The following is a 15,729-nucleotide window of genomic DNA, read 5'->3' as shown; positions in this document are numbered from 1 at the left end:
TGGGAAGAAGGTATTGCAAATGATTATCCCTCCCTAGGGTGCTTTGATCTATTTAAATCTCTCAGGTGGTGCTGTCATGGGAGAAGGGAAAAAATATTAGTTACTTACTGGTAATGGGATTTTACAGAGCCCATGACAGCATTCTTATATTCCCTCCCCCGCTTTGTCACTTGTGGTGTTGCACTTTTAAGGGCGTTAAGAAAAATGTATTTCGTGATGGTTGTGTTACTGTCTGGAGGTCCTCTTGAGCTCTGGAACCAAACTGATGCGGAAGAGAGATACCGCCTTTTTATTCAGTAGGTTTCCTGTCCTGTACCCTCTCTCTGGTTTTGCTATCATGGGCTCTGTAAAATCCCTCTACCGGTAAGTAACTAAGATTTTTCTTGTACATGTTCCAATGCCATTTTGTTTCAAATGCAATGCCAACATGGCCATGCAAATGTAGTTTAGATCTGAGGCACTCAACTGTGATAGATTTACCCCAAGTAGTACATTAATTAAGACACAGCTGGAGTAAGATGTGCCTAATTCATTAAGAAGCATGTTTTTGCATAGTTTTGGTGATATTTCAATGTGTTTTACACTACAAAATAGCTGTAATCACCTTGATGAATTGGCTTTATATGTCTGAGAAGTACTTGACTTAAAAACATTGAGAACATTTAAGACCTAGCTCATCACTCCATACACATTAGATTAGGCCTGCACAACATGTGGGCCACATGCATACCACCATAGGGTTTCTTGCTGTTCATGTAGAACTTGTAGATGCTGATCCACTTCTTCATTTTTTCAGTCATTTTTTCATCTCTCAGACATGAATATTGTACATTTAAACCCATCAACCCTGAGACGGGGCAGAGAGGTGCTCACCTCCCCTCCCAGACGTGCAGTGGCATGATGAGGTCAACACACTGGTGACCTCATCACACTGCTACTGTGAGTGCCTGCAGTGCCACAAAGGCGGCAAAGATTATATGAACAGGGCGGGGAATGGTAAGCACTTCATGGAGAAATCAAAGATTGAACATACTTACTTTTATTGTAGCTGGAAGCAGAAAGGTTAGTGCGAAGGCCCATTAGGAGGCCACTGAGGCAAAATTCTTGAGAGGGGATGCAATATACAGAGGGAGCAGTGTAGGAGGACATTATGGAGAGGGGCACTGTGTAGGGACAGTTTGGAGAGGGTCAGTTTGGAGGGAGATATTGCGGAGAATGACAGTGGGGGCAGAGGGACATTGTGGGAAGACATTAAGGAGAGCAGCAGTGTGGAGGGAAATTTCCAAGAGGTTGGACTATGGGGGAACAATATGGAAATGTGGGATTGTGAGGAGGCAGTATGGGTAGGTGTCAAGACAGTATGGAGCGATGGGTACATGGGGGACAGTACAGAGAAGTGGGGCTGGAAAGTATGGAGAAATGGAGGGCAGTATGGAGAGATAGGAGTGTGAGGGGACAGCATGGGGATAATCTCATCATCACGTTGTCTGTACAAAATAGAGATTCAAAGGATGTGAGTGGCTTCACCCAGACAAGATGTCATCTGTAAGCTACCAACATGTAAATGTTAATTTGTGTTAATGACTGTGTCTGAGTTCTGTGATTTCTGTATGGTCTTCAGTCTGATGATGACTGGTAACAACAACTCCCAGCATCTCTTGTCCATTGTTATGGACATACTAGGAGTTGCAGGTTCCTGTGATATAAGTGTTTGTAACGCCGCTGGGTTTATACCTTGTTTCTTCGGTGTTACTCTGCATGTCTCTGCTTTAACCCTTGCTCCTCTTTCCCTAATGTGCAGGGTTACTGTTGTCTGTTACCTGTATGGACGCTGCTCAGTTCCCTGCCACCGCTGCGTAGCTGTACATGTGCTGTGATGTCTTTGCTCTGCTGCATGGCCACTCACATTTGCGGTCCCTGGCTGCCGCTGTGGAAGCTAGCCATGGCTTGCAAGGTCCTCTGCAGCTGGTGCTTGACTTTCCACATGTGTCAAGGCTAGCAGTTGCTGCCAGGTGCCCTAAGCCACAGTTCCTGTGCTGTAATGGTTTCTGTTTGTGCTTAGGGTGCGCGCGGCCACACCTACCCTGCTTTTATCAAGGTTTGACTGTGCACCTGTGTTGCTTTCCTCAGCCTATCGCTGAGGGGCAGCTTCTATATAAACTCCCTCTTTCCTATTGGGCGTGGCCAGAGCATTGGATTGTGTTTCTGTGTCTTGCCTAGTGAGTTAGGTATGCTGCTCCCGTTCTGTCTGCAGTCTGTTCTGGGAGAGCTGATACCTGTCTACCACCTGTTCTGGGGGCAGAGTACCCAGATCCCCCCTACTCTGGGGGCAGAATACCCAGATCCATTTGTATCATCTTTTTTCCACCTGTTCTGGGGGCAGAGTACCAGATTTCGCCTACTCTGGGGGCAGAATACCCAGATCCGTTTGTATCTTGTTTTTTCTGCCTGTTCTGGGGGCAGAGTACCCAGATCCGCCTATCCTGGAGGCTGCATATCCAGTCCGTGTGTGTTTTGTGTTTTCTGCCTGTTCTGGGGGCAGAGTACCCAGATCCGCCTGTCCTGGAGGCTGCATATCCAGTGCCTAATCCTGTCTGAACTGTGTCCTTTGTGTTATGTTCCTGATGTCCTGCCTGTGTTCTGATGTCCTGCCTATGACCTGATGTCCTGCTTTTGTCCTGATGTCCTTCCTGTGCCCGATGTCCTTATGCCCTGGGCTGCCACGCTAGTGTCCCAGCCGATGACCTGGGCTGCCACGCCAGTGTTCCAGATGTCTATCTTGTGTCCTATGACCTGATGTCCTGCTTTTGTCCTGATGTCCTTCCTGTGCCCGATGTCCTGATGCCCTGGGCTGCCACGCCAGTGTCCCAGCCAATGATCTGGGCTGCCACGCCAGTGTCCCAGATGTCTATCCAGTGTCCGATGTCCTGCCTGTGTCCTGATGTCCTGCCTGTGTCCTGAGGTCCACCCTATGATGATGTCCTTCTGGGATCGGTGTCTGATGTTCTCCTGCTGAGCCTGTGCTATGCCTGAGGCCTGTGAGAGAGGCGGTTCTAGTAAGCCCGTGCCAGATGACCCTGGACTGCATCAACCCGTGATGACTCCTGCCATCTTCTAACGTCTTTCCAAGGTGTCCTGCCTGTGTCCTGATGTCCTGCCTGTGTCCGGATGTCTTGACTGTGTCCTGATGTCTAGCCTGTGACCCGATGTTCCACTGGTTCCCCCTGGTTCACCCAGTGACAATGTTCTTCTGGGATCGGTGTCTGATGTTCTCGTGCTGAGCCTGTGCTACGCCTGTGGCCCAAGAGAGAGGCCGTCCTAGTATGCTCGCGCCAGATGATCCTGGACTGCATCAACCCGTGATGACTCCTGCCATCATCTGACGTCTGAGATGTGTACCCTTCCTAGACATGTGGAATCGGGATCCTGACATCATTATGTTTTGTTATGTACTGTGCTTTCATTTAATTAAACATTGTTTCTTCATACCTGAAATTGTGCGGTGTAGTCTAGTTCTGCATATCGATATCTTGTTCACATGTTCAGCTGCCACAGACCCTGCTCACTGCCCTTCCCTAGTCTGGATAGGTCCAGGCTACTCTATGTGGTCCAGTGGGTCCACATTGCGTTCCTTTTAGGGATGCTCGCCCACGTCGTCATGGTCAGGCGACGTGGAGGCGTCGGCTCTGCCGCGTCTGCGATAACAGCCGTAACAGTGTTTATGGGGCTGAACTGACATTGCAATTGATTTGTAACAAGCATGCATATATGTACTGATAATGACTCTGATGCTGTTTTCATCTAACCATGGTGGTTTTGATACTGGATATATATGCCCTGACAATAGTTTTGGTGCTGGATTCATGTGCCAGTGGTGGTTCTGGTCCTGGATTTCTATGCCAACAGTGGCTCTGGTGCTGGATTAATGTGCCAATGATGGTTTTGGTTCTGAATTCATATGCCGACTTTAGCTCTGGTGCTGAATTCATGTGCTGATGTTGGTTCTGGTGGTGGATTAACATACTGATGGTGGTTCTGGTGTTAAACTAATGTACCGGCAGTGGATCTCATTTTGTACTCATGAGCAATCCAAAATTGGTCAGATGATGTGCTATTTGGCTATGTTAGAACTCAAAACTCATCAAAACTTGGAGTTTAGAGATTATGAGGATATGGAGACTTTCTTCCCACTTTCTGCTCCAATAACTCAGTGTAAGTTAGGATGTGTTCATGCTGAGTTTTTGGAGCTGAAACAGCAGAAACTCTCCAAATACTCCTCAAAAACTCAAAACTTCTCAACACTTGGTTCTGATAAAGTATTCATGTACTGATGGTGTTTTTTTGTGTTATATTGGTATCATGTAAGAATCCCTTCACATTTTTTTAAGGTTCTAAAAATTGGTTTTGACAATATAGGCCATGGACTATAAAAAGTAGTGCACCTCTTATTTACAGTCAGGAAAAAACACTGATCAACCAATCGATATTAATGGACGCTTCCCGACTCTGACTATCTTTCAGGAAAAGCAGGCTGCTATCTCCCCTTAGAATAAAAAATAGGTCATTGTAAATACACCAGCATCATTTCCTGGAGAAGAATCGGGTAGTAATTCTTCCACATTTAAACAGCCAAATCTCCATCAAATCTGGATGGTCTGATTGTACTCCTTTAGGATTAGATATATGCAGCAAAGAGTATAAAATCTAAATTTTAATAGATACGCTTAAAAATAGCTCATGAGTGCCGAGAGTGCCAGTGCTCATAAAAAATCACAATCTCCCCCAATAAGATTCCAATGGCTCCAAACAGAATCCTCAACACAGAGACAGGTGGTAAGAGACAGGGTAAATATAATGTTCCTACTTTTACTGTTGTGCCCTGTTTGTCTCACACAACTACAAGAGTGGTGCCCAAATGTTACCTATATACAATGATCAAACAAACAAAACGTTCACCCAACGCGTTTCTGCCTCAATTTTGAGGCCTCATCTGAAGAAAATATCAGAACTCAAAGGTCCAACAAACAAAAGGGGTAATAAATAGCAAATAGCAAAAAGAGGTGCTGCAGTGGAAGATACATCTTGCCGGCAACTGTGCTGCCCAGACAAAAAATGTAATGATAGTAGCTCAGAATACCTGGGAAATCTTTGCCAAGATGAATATTCCTGTGTAAGGGCGATTTCAAGGGAGAGAGGTGTCGGTCGATAAAGGTATTTGGCCTGATGAAGATTTCAATTTGGTTTTGAAACACGTAGCTAGAATGTCTTACCAATAAAGGAACTTCATCTGCATACCTTATTCTTTGGATATTATCAATACGCCCGTGTCCGGCATTTTCTTCGATATGGTTGTGTATTCTGTCTACCATCACTCAGGAATGAGCAGCAGCTGACAGACCACAATACTACAAGCTTTTATCAGAGTTGTGCCTGCACTTGCATCCCACACTAATCTATCTGTATCTTCACCTAATATTGGGTTTATTGCACTAGGAGGTGGTATCTTTTTATTATTACTTGCAAAAGCTATTACTGTATGTTAAAGAGAATAACTGGTAGCAGGAATCAGTGACTGGCTGCATCAATGCATCCATGTATGTTTTGCTTTGAATTACTATGGGTGTTTCATAAAAAAATATCCATTTAAAAGCTGGGGACAATGTGACAAGGATGACAGTCAGCCAGTGGCTTCTGCTTGCTCAGCTGCCTTAGAATGACATGTCTCTCCCTCTGTGTCTACATCATGTAGGCAGAGATCTTTCAGTCAAAGAGAGTAGGGGCAGACAAGCCAGCAAGGACCAGCCTCTTGGACTACTCCTCCTATTCACATCAGACTCAGCTAGATTTTAAATGTAAGTTTTCTGTGAAACACTGCTGCATTTAAAATTAAAACATATATTAGTATATAAAAGAGCGTAAATACATCTTATACTTTCCAATGTATATTTGTTGTTTGCTCTGCTATACATCTATACATATGGGCAATCCACTCTTCTGTGCACTGATGAAGGTTGTGAGGCATCAAGTGGCTCCTATAAAAGTCATAACAAAAAAAGTATATCCGAGAGATTAAAAATGAAAAAAATCTTTATTGACTTAAAACTTGTTAACTATGACTTAAAACATACAGCAGTGTGCAAATTTTCTAGGCAGATGTGGAGAAAATGCTGCAAACTAAAAGTCCTCATAATCAATACTGAATATATCAAGGTGTTTTTACATTTTTATTTCCGTTTTTTCAGCATTTGCATATCATTAACATGTCTATCGATCCTGTGATTTCCATAATGCCATGACTTTTCTTTCTTGGTTTTGCAATTTCATTGTTGAAGAAAATATATCAGTGCTGCGCAAAAGTTTTAAGCAGGTGTGTAAAAAATGCTGAAAATTAAGAATACTAGAAGTGCTGGCATTTTGTTAATTGATAAAAAATACAATTACGTGAATGAACCACAGAAAAAATCTAAATCAAATCAATATTTGGTTGACCTCACTTTGCCTTCAAAGCCTCAATTATTCTAGGTATGCTTGCACACAGTTTTTGAAGGATCTCAGCAAGGAAGTTGTTCCAAACATCTTTATGAACTATCACAGATCTTCTGTGGATATAGCCTTGCTGAGAAATATAGGCTGATACCGATTAGACAATACCATCCCTAATGTATGATTGGCTTTAATTTGTTTTCCGCAGCTGGACAACGACCCCAAACATTTAGCCAATGTCATTAAAACTATCTTCAGTGTAAAGAAGAACAATGAGGTCTGGAAGTGATGATATGCCCCCAACCCAGAGTCCTGATCTCAATATGATCTAGTATGTTTGAGATTATGTGAAGAAACTTAAGGATTTTCACATGTCTACATTTACAGAACATCTGTGGTCAATTCTGTTTGGAACAACCTCCCTGCCAAGTTCCTTCAAAAACTGTGTTCCAATGTACCTAGAAGAATCGATGCTGTTTTGAAAGGAAAGGGTGGTGACACCAAATATTGATTCAATTTAGATTTATCTCTCGTTCACTCACTTATCATTTTGCCACTTGATAAAAATAAACTAGTAACACCCCTATTTTTAAAGCATTTATTTCTGCAACAGTTTCCAACACCAGCTTAAAACTTTTGCACGGTACTATAATTTTGTAGCTTGTCTCAGATTCATGCTGCATGTGATTCAAGCAGCATGAATCAGTTATTATGTTCTCTTTAATTATGTGAAATATTTGAATAATCTGGTTATAAATATAGTAAAACCTTTACAATAGACCTTTTCTACAAGAAGTCAATTTTTTTTTTACAGTACAGAATAGTTCTATCATATTCTGTGCATATTAACAATCTTTCTCAAAGAGGCATTATTCAGGCAAACTTGTATACATCTTAAATAATAAACTCATACATACGTTTGTCCAGCAATAACTATGGGGTCAGCGCTAAAACAAATGGTAAGCCTCCATCACTAAAAATTATTGTCTATATGCTTCAATTTCTATGGGAAATGGATTATTTGGGCAAATTTTGGGGTGATAATAATGAAATATACTGTATGTGCTTGATTTATTAATTTTGCAGCATCATTTTGTAACTTATGTAGGTCACGTGAACATGGATAAGAGAGGATAATTTTCCCCATACTCATTAAATGTTGGCTTTTTAAAGGGTTTGATTCCATAAGCAGGCAGGATGTCATAAAATATAATCCACAAAGCTAAACTAAAAGGACACATATGTTCTAATATAAAATGCAGAAAAATTAACAAAATATGAGCAATGTTAAAAACGTCTCTAAGTGAAACTTTTTCAAAGAAAAAAATGAGCGACACAAAATAAGTCAGTATTGATACATGTTGGCCAGTGAGTTAATAAAAATGTGCACAATATAATAAAAGACTGAATAACATCTAATTTGGTGAGTGCTGTGCTTCGTAATACCATAAAGAATTGTAAAGGTATGAAAGAAATTTAAAAATAAGATACATATTACAGATAAAAAGGCAACGGAACAGAAAAATCTTAGATTTTTGTAGTAATAACCTGTATCTGAAGTTTTCACATCTTTCTGTTCACACTATTCTGTCCTAAAAAGCCCTTGTGTCCTTCTCTTAGCCCTTAACAGAGAAGGCACATTCAGAGACATTTCCTCCTCATTTTCAAGAAAAATACAGGTTCTTCAGTATTTCGAATGAATGTGGAAGTGATGACATATTTGACACCTAGTGATTAGGACTCAAGGCCTACAGCTCAAGGTTAGCTTCCTGCGGTTTCGCTTTCAACGTGCTGCCTTGTTATTGTGCCAACCTTTAAAGTCATATGAGAGTTTAACTATTACAAAAATACCCCGTCAACTATTTTATGAAGCAAACTTTTATGCTTTATCCTTTTCATGTGAAATCAAAATTAGGAAATTAGCAGAGGCAACTAATAAAAGAGCTTGTGTCATTTGTTGTAGATGCCTCACATACATTCAGAAAGGTCATGGGCACTCTTATTAACAGGAAAAAACATAGAGCAGCAAAACTATTAAGCACTGCTTAATTTATCCTACATTGTTTCTACAAGTGCAAATAAAAGCACTCCTGAGAAAGTGATATCACAACATCACAAAAGGCTGCCATTCCTCCAAGCATCAAGGGACAGCTTATCTAAACGAGAGTAGAGTCCTAGAGTCTTAATAATACATAGCGTGTTTATAGTAAGCCAATTATTAATTCTTCGTTCTTCTTAGGTTTTTCAGTTTAATTTTAAGCTTCTGGAAGTTTCTAAGCATGATTGTTATACAAGTGGTGCTATGTCTTTTCACCATTCCATAGATTAATGTCCATATCAGAAGTTTTTGTCCCATCCTGATAGCTCATCTGGTGGATCTTCAACTTCAGGGAGAAAGCTGTCAAAATAGCTGTGGTCTGTGATCCCCTTAATCTAGTAGAATAAGAACAAACATAAGCAATTATAAATGATGCGTGGACATTTAACAAAGTCATAGAAATAAAAATAAGACAAAATCTTACATTTGTGTTGGAATTTTAACACAACTAACTTTCCATTGACATGTTAGACAAAAAACCTCTAAAATATTATTTCTCAACTAGGTTTCTATGGAGCCCAAATCGCTCCCTGGTGGTTATCTTCAACTCATTTACAAATGCTTAGCACGGGTTGGATAATGCATGGTAAAAGTCAGATCAGGGATCATTGGTATCCCAACAAATCCTAAAAACTGGATTCATAAGAGCCCTCTGTGAATTGAATGGTATCTGTGCATGCACGCCAAAGTGCTATGGGCCTGGTGATGGCAACTGAATCTTGTGGATAAGTGATAACCTTAAATGTTGGGAATAACCCTTTAATTGCTTTCCCTGACCATTATTCACTATTTCACTTTTTTTGATCATACTGAGAAAAATTACAATCTACAACATTATACATCATAGTCAATGTAGCTTAATATTATACAATCCAGTTGTAAAGGAGGAAGACTGCAAAGTGTTTGTGATTCTTCTATGCAGTTGGGTTTTATTTGTGCATAATAGGAGTTTCTCAAGATAGGAAAATGTTTTTATGCGGTTACATAATTAAAAACAGTTGCGAGCGTTTTTGGAATGTAATAATAAGTTTAAAAATTGTTTTTCAGAATTTATTTTCAAAGTTTGGCAATAAGTCATATTTTCATAATTCCCTGTTTCTTCAGTGCTGATATATCATGAAGAGGATTACTGAACACAGCATTCATATGTAGAGATGAGAAAATATTTAGAAAATTGAATTCAGGAGCTTTTTCCAGAGTCTCCTCTGAGAACTAGGCAGACAACTAGCAACTTTGCTGTAGAGCACATCTTGACAAATAAAATAGTTTTCTAGATATAATATTATTATTATTTATTGTTATAGCGCCATTTATTCCATGGCGCTTTACATGTAAGGAGGGGTATACATAATAAAAACAAGTACAAAAATCTTAAACAATACAAGTCATAACTGGTACAGGAGGAGTGAGGACCCTGCCCGCGAGGGCTCACAATCTACAAGGGATGGGTGAGAATACAGTAGGCGAGGGTAGAGCTGGTCATGCAGCGGTTTGGTCGATCGATGGTTACTGCAGGTTATAGGCTTGCCGGAAGAGCTAGGTCTTCAGGTTCTTTTTGAAAGTTTCGATGGTAGGTGAGAGTCTGATATGTTGGGGTAGAGGGTTCCAGAGTAGGGGTGATACGCGAGAGAAATCTTGTATACGATTGTGGGAAGAGGAGATAAGAGGGGAGTAGAGAAGGCGGTCTTGTGAGGATCGGAGGTTGCATATAGGTAAGTACCGGGCGACGAAATCACAGATGTATTGAGGAGACAGGTTGTGGATGGCTTTGTACATCATGGTTAGGGTTTTGTACTGGAGTCTCTGGGCAATGGGGAGCCAGTGAAGGGATTGGCAGAGGGGAGAAGCTGGGGAATAGTGGGGGGGACAGGTGGATTAGTTGGGCAGCAGAGTTTAGAATAGATTGGAGGGGTGCGAGAGTGTTAGAGGGGAGGCCACAGAGCAGGAGGTTGCAGTAGTCAAGGCGAGAGATGATGAGGGCATGGACTAGGGTTTTTGCAGATTCTTGGTTGAGGAATGAACGGATTTGTGAAATATTTTTGAGTTGAAGTCGGCAGGAAGTGGAAAGGGCTTGGATATGTGGTTTGAAGGAGAGATCAGCATCAAGGATTACCCCAAGGCAGCGAGCTTGTGGGACTGGGGAGAGTGGGCAGCCATTTACTGTAATGGATAGATTCGTTGGGGGGGTCACGTGAGATGGGAGAAAGATGATGAATTCTGTTTTGTCCATGTTAAGTTTCAGAAATCTAGCGGAGAAGAAGGATGAAATAGTGGACAGACATTGAGGGATTCTGGTTAGTAGGGAGGTGATATCTGGTCCAGAGATGTAGATCTGTGTGTCATCAGCATAGAGATGATACTGAAAGCCATGAGATTCTACGAGATGTCCCAGGCCAAAGGTGTAAATGGAGAAGAGCAGGGGTCCTAGGACTGAACCTTTTGGGGGCTCCGACAGATAGGGGGCGAGGTGAGGAGGTGGTGTGTGAGTGGGAGACGCTGAATGTCCGGTCTGTTAGGTATGATGAGATCCAGGATAGGGCCAAGTCTGTGATGCCAAGGGATGAGAGGGTCTATATCCTAAGAACATGCAATGTCTTTCAGCCTCAACATCTTTCAGGTATTTTGCTTAATTTTCTGTCTTTTTACTTATAGCATGTAAGAGTTGCATACTAACAAGTGATACTGGACCTTCTGGTTTATGTTATGTCAACCCCTTTGGTTCTTTTTTTCCAGTAGAAAAAGTATTGAATGGTCACACCTCTCAGTCATAATTTTGTACTAGCTGAGTAAAGGTTTTTTTTCACATATTCATGCAGAATATGGGAAAATCTATAGCCTACAGGTACAGGAAGCCAATTTTGTCAATTTGCTTGAGAAATCCATAATGTTCTACTAAGTTCCAAGGGACTATTTCATCCTATTGAAACAGAAAATGTCGGTTGCTTCCGTAAACAAAGGGGTAATTTCTGCATGATGCAGGGACCAAAAGTCTTCAAATGTGTGGGTCTCACTTTGAGCCCTTGAGGGAAATCAATTTAGCTAAACCACTGCTGTAAGGATGAATGCGCCTCGGTTTATTCAGAACCATATATTCCATCCAAAACTGGTCATGCTGAGGTTTTATAATTATTGAACCCAAAATTATGTAAAACACCTCTTTAAAAGAAAGCTGTTGCAGTCTTACATTTCAACAATTCAATAAGATTCTTGCGATGTAGAGTCCCATTCTCAAGTATTTTATTACGCTCCTTGCGTCAATAGAGCAAATATATAGACTGACCTCTCTTGGCCACTGTTAGTACGTTTGCGTACTCCTTGTATGACGTCATGTAGAAATCCACAGAAAAGATTGCCTTTGGCAGTGAATTTTGATATATGTGAAGTACAACCCCCTCTAGGGAGTTACATGCTACATCTTTATCATTTGTGTTGCTGAAAGGGACATAAAGGAAGTGATGATTTGGTATGTAGCTATTTTTTCTCTTAGTCCCATCAGCAGCTCAAGGCTACATCTCTATAATGAGCTAACTCAGTCTGCTGATAAAAGTTAAAATACACTAGTGTACATAGTCTAGGGCACCTTATTTAGTGTTCAAGTGTCAATTAAAAATTTCACCTTAAAATATTCACCTTTCTTATAGGTGAGTAGAGCAAAAGAAAACCATCTCTGTTGTACTGCTGATGGGATTAAAGGAAAACAGACTTACTGTCACGGGGCTACCGCAACAGAGAGGTTCCAGAGAACCGCAGCGCTCTGGGCCTCATTCACACACGATGAACAGAAGCTCTTCTCCTGAATTCTGACCTGGCTGTCTTGTGCCAGCAGGGCAGGAGTTAAATCTTGTTGCTGAAGTTGCTGAGAGCTGGTCTCTCAGCTGAATTGGTGTTTGTAATCTCCTCTCCTATATAGACTCAGCATTGACTACAGCTGTTGTCAGTGATCAGTTCTGCTGCCTGGTTTGAAGTTGGAAGGAGCGTGGTGTTTGGAGCTTAGAGGTTTATCTACAGAGATTGATGTCTGCTTCTCTGTTATGGTCTGGTGATTCAGAGACACAATGGACCTGGTGGTTAAGAGCACACAAATGACCTGATAGTTACTAATAACATAGGACAAGCTCTGAGACGTGGGAACTCTGCTGACCGCAATCCCTAATCCTATAACACCACACTAGAGGTAGCCGTGGAGCGCTCCTGACCAGACCTAGGCGCCTCGGGCACAGCCTGAGAAACTAGCTAGCCCTGAAGATAGAAAAATAAGCCTACCTTGCCTCAGAGAAATTCCCCAAAGGAAAAGGCAGCCCCCCACATATAATGACTGTGAGAAAAGATGAAAACACAAACACAGAGATTAAATAGGTTTTAGCAAAGTGAGGCCTGACTTACTGAATAGACCGAGGATAGGAAAGATAGCTTTGCGGTCAGCACAAAAACCTACAAACAACCACGCAGAGGGCGCAAAAAGACCCTCTGTACCGACTAACGGCACGGAGGTGCTCCCTCTGCGTCCCAGAGCTTCCAGCAAGCAAGAAAAACCAATATAGCAAGCTGGACAGAAAAAATAGCAAACAAAAGTAACACAAGCAGAACTTAGCTTATGCAGGGCAGACAGGCCACAAGAACGATCCAGGAGAGAGCAAGACCAATACTGGAACATTGACTGGAGGCCAGGAACAAAGAACTAGGTGGAGTTAAATAGAGCAGCACCTAACGACTTAACCTCGTCACCTGAGGAAGGAAACTCAGAAGCCTCAGCTCCACTCACATCCACCAGAAGAAGCTCATAGACAGAACCAGCCGCAGTACCACTCATGACCACAGGAGGGAGCTTGACAACAGAATTCACAACAGTACCCCCCCCTTGAGGAGGGGTCACCGAACCCTCACCAGAGCCCCCAGGCCGACCAGGATGAGCCAAATGAAAGGCACGAACCAGATCGGCAGCATGAACATCAGAGGCAAAAACCCAGGAATTATCTTCCTGACCATAACCCTTCCACTTAACCAGGTACTGGAGTTTCCGTCTCGAAATACGAGAATCCAAAATCTTTTCCACAATATACTCCAACTCCCCCTCAACCAAAACCGGAGCAGGAGGATCAACGGATGGAACCACCGGTGCCACGTATCTCCGCAACAATGACCTATGGAATACATTATGGATGGAAAAAGAAGCTGGAAGGGTCAAACGAAAAGACACAGGATTAAGAACCTCAGAAATCCTATATGGACCAATGAAACGAGGCTTAAACTTAGGAGAGGAAACTTTCATAGGAATATAACGAGACGACAACCAAACCAAATCCCCAACACGAAGTCGGGGACCCACACAGCGTCTGCGGTTAGCGAAACGTTGAGCCTTCTCCTGGGACAATGTCAAATTGTCCACTACATGAGTCCAAATCTGCTGCAACCTATCCACCACAGTATCCACACCAGGACAGTCAGAATACTCAACCTGCCCTGAAGAGAAACGAGGATGGAAACCAGAATTGCAGAAAAACGGCGAAACCAGAGTAGCCGAGCTGGCCCGATTATTAAGGGCGAACTCAGCCAAAGGCAAAAAGGACACCCAATCATCCTGATCAGCAGAAACAAAACATCTCAGATATGTTTCCAAGGTCTGATTGGTTCGTTCAGTTTGACCATTTGTCTGAGGATGGAAAGCCGAGGAAAAAGACAAATCAATGCCCATCCTAGCACAAAAGGCTCGCCAAAACCTCAAAACAAACTGGGAACCTCTGTCAGAAACGATGTTCTCCGGAATGCCATGTAAACGAACCACATGCTGGAAAAACAATGGCACCAAATCAGAGGAGGAAGGCAATTTAGACAAGGGTACCAAATGGACCATCTTAGAGAAGCGATCACAAACCACCCAAATGACCGACATTTTTTGAGAGACAGGGAGATCCGAAATAAAATCCATAGAGATATGTGTCCAGGGCCTCTTCGGGACCGGCAAGGGCAAAAGCAACCCACTGGCACGAGAACAGCAGGGCTTAGCCCGAGCACAAATCCCACAGGACTGCACAAACGAACGCACATCCCGTGACAGAGACGGCCACCAAAAGGATCTAGCCACCAAATCTCTGGTACCAAAGATTCCAGGATGACCAGCCAACACTGAACAATGAACCTCAGAGATAACTCTACTCGTCCATTTATCAGGGACAAACAGTTTCTCCGCTGGGCAACGGTCAGGTCTATTAGCCTGAAACTTTTGCAGCACCCGCCGCAAATCAGGGGAGATGGCAGACAAAATTACCCCCTCCTTGAGAATACCCGCCGGCTCAGGCAAACCCGGAGAGTCGGGCACAAAACTCCTAGACAGGGCATCCGCCTTCACATTTTTAGAGCCCGGAAGGTACGAAACCACAAAGTCAAAACGGGAGAAAAACAGCGACCAACGAGCCTGTCTAGGGTTCAACCGTTTGGCAGACTCGAGATAAGTCAAGTTCTTGTGATCAGTCAAGACCACCACGCGATGCTTAGCTCCTTCAAGCCAATGACGCCACTCCTCGAATGCCCACTTCATGGCCAGCAACTCTCGATTGCCAACATCATAATTACGCTCAGCAGGCGAAAACTTCCTGGAAAAGAAGGCACATGGTTTCATCACCGAGCCATCAGAACTTCTTTGCGACAAAACAGCCCCTGCTCCAATCTCAGAAACATCAACCTCGACCTGGAACGGGAGCGAAACATCAGGTTGGCACAACACCGGGGCGGAAGAAAAACGACGCTTCAACTCCTGAAAAGCTTACACAGCAGCAGAAGACCAATTGACCACATCAGCACCCTTCTTGGTTAAATCAGTCAACGGTTTGGCAATACTAGAAAAATTATTGATGAAGCGACGATAAAAATTAGCAAAGCCCAGGAACTTTTGCAGACTCTTCAGAGATGTCGGCTGAGTCCAATCATAAATGGCCTGGACTTTAACAGGGTCCATCTCGATAGTAGAAGGGGAAAAAATGAAACCCAAAAATGAAACCTTCTGAACACCAAAGAGACACTTTGACCCCTTCACAAACAAAGAATTCGCACGCAGGACCTGGAACACCATTCTAACCTGCTTCACGTGAGACTCCCAATCATCCGAGAAGACCAAAATATCATCCAAGTATACAATCAGGAATTTATCCAGG

General features: G+C 42.6%; 1 protein-coding gene across 1 annotated transcript in view; it reads right to left on the bottom strand.

Annotated features, from left to right (window-relative positions):
- Positions 1-6,069: 6,069 nt before the first annotated feature.
- LOC138665605 (cGMP-dependent protein kinase 2-like) overlaps positions 6,070-15,729 on the bottom strand; it is a 340,073-nt gene continuing 330,413 nt past the window's right edge. Inside the window, exon 19 of the mRNA XM_069753231.1 lies at positions 6,070-8,916. Within this exon, the coding sequence (XP_069609332.1) occupies positions 8,821-8,916 (96 nt within the window). The 3' untranslated portion in view covers positions 6,070-8,820. The remainder of the gene's footprint in view (positions 8,917-15,729) is intronic.

The sequence above is a fragment of the Ranitomeya imitator genome, chromosome 2 (assembly GCF_032444005.1).
Source record: "Ranitomeya imitator isolate aRanImi1 chromosome 2, aRanImi1.pri, whole genome shotgun sequence".
Lineage (NCBI taxonomy): Eukaryota > Metazoa > Chordata > Amphibia > Anura > Dendrobatidae > Ranitomeya > Ranitomeya imitator.
The sequence above is the reverse complement of the archived record's forward strand: the minus strand, read 5'-3'. Positions and strand labels throughout refer to the sequence as shown.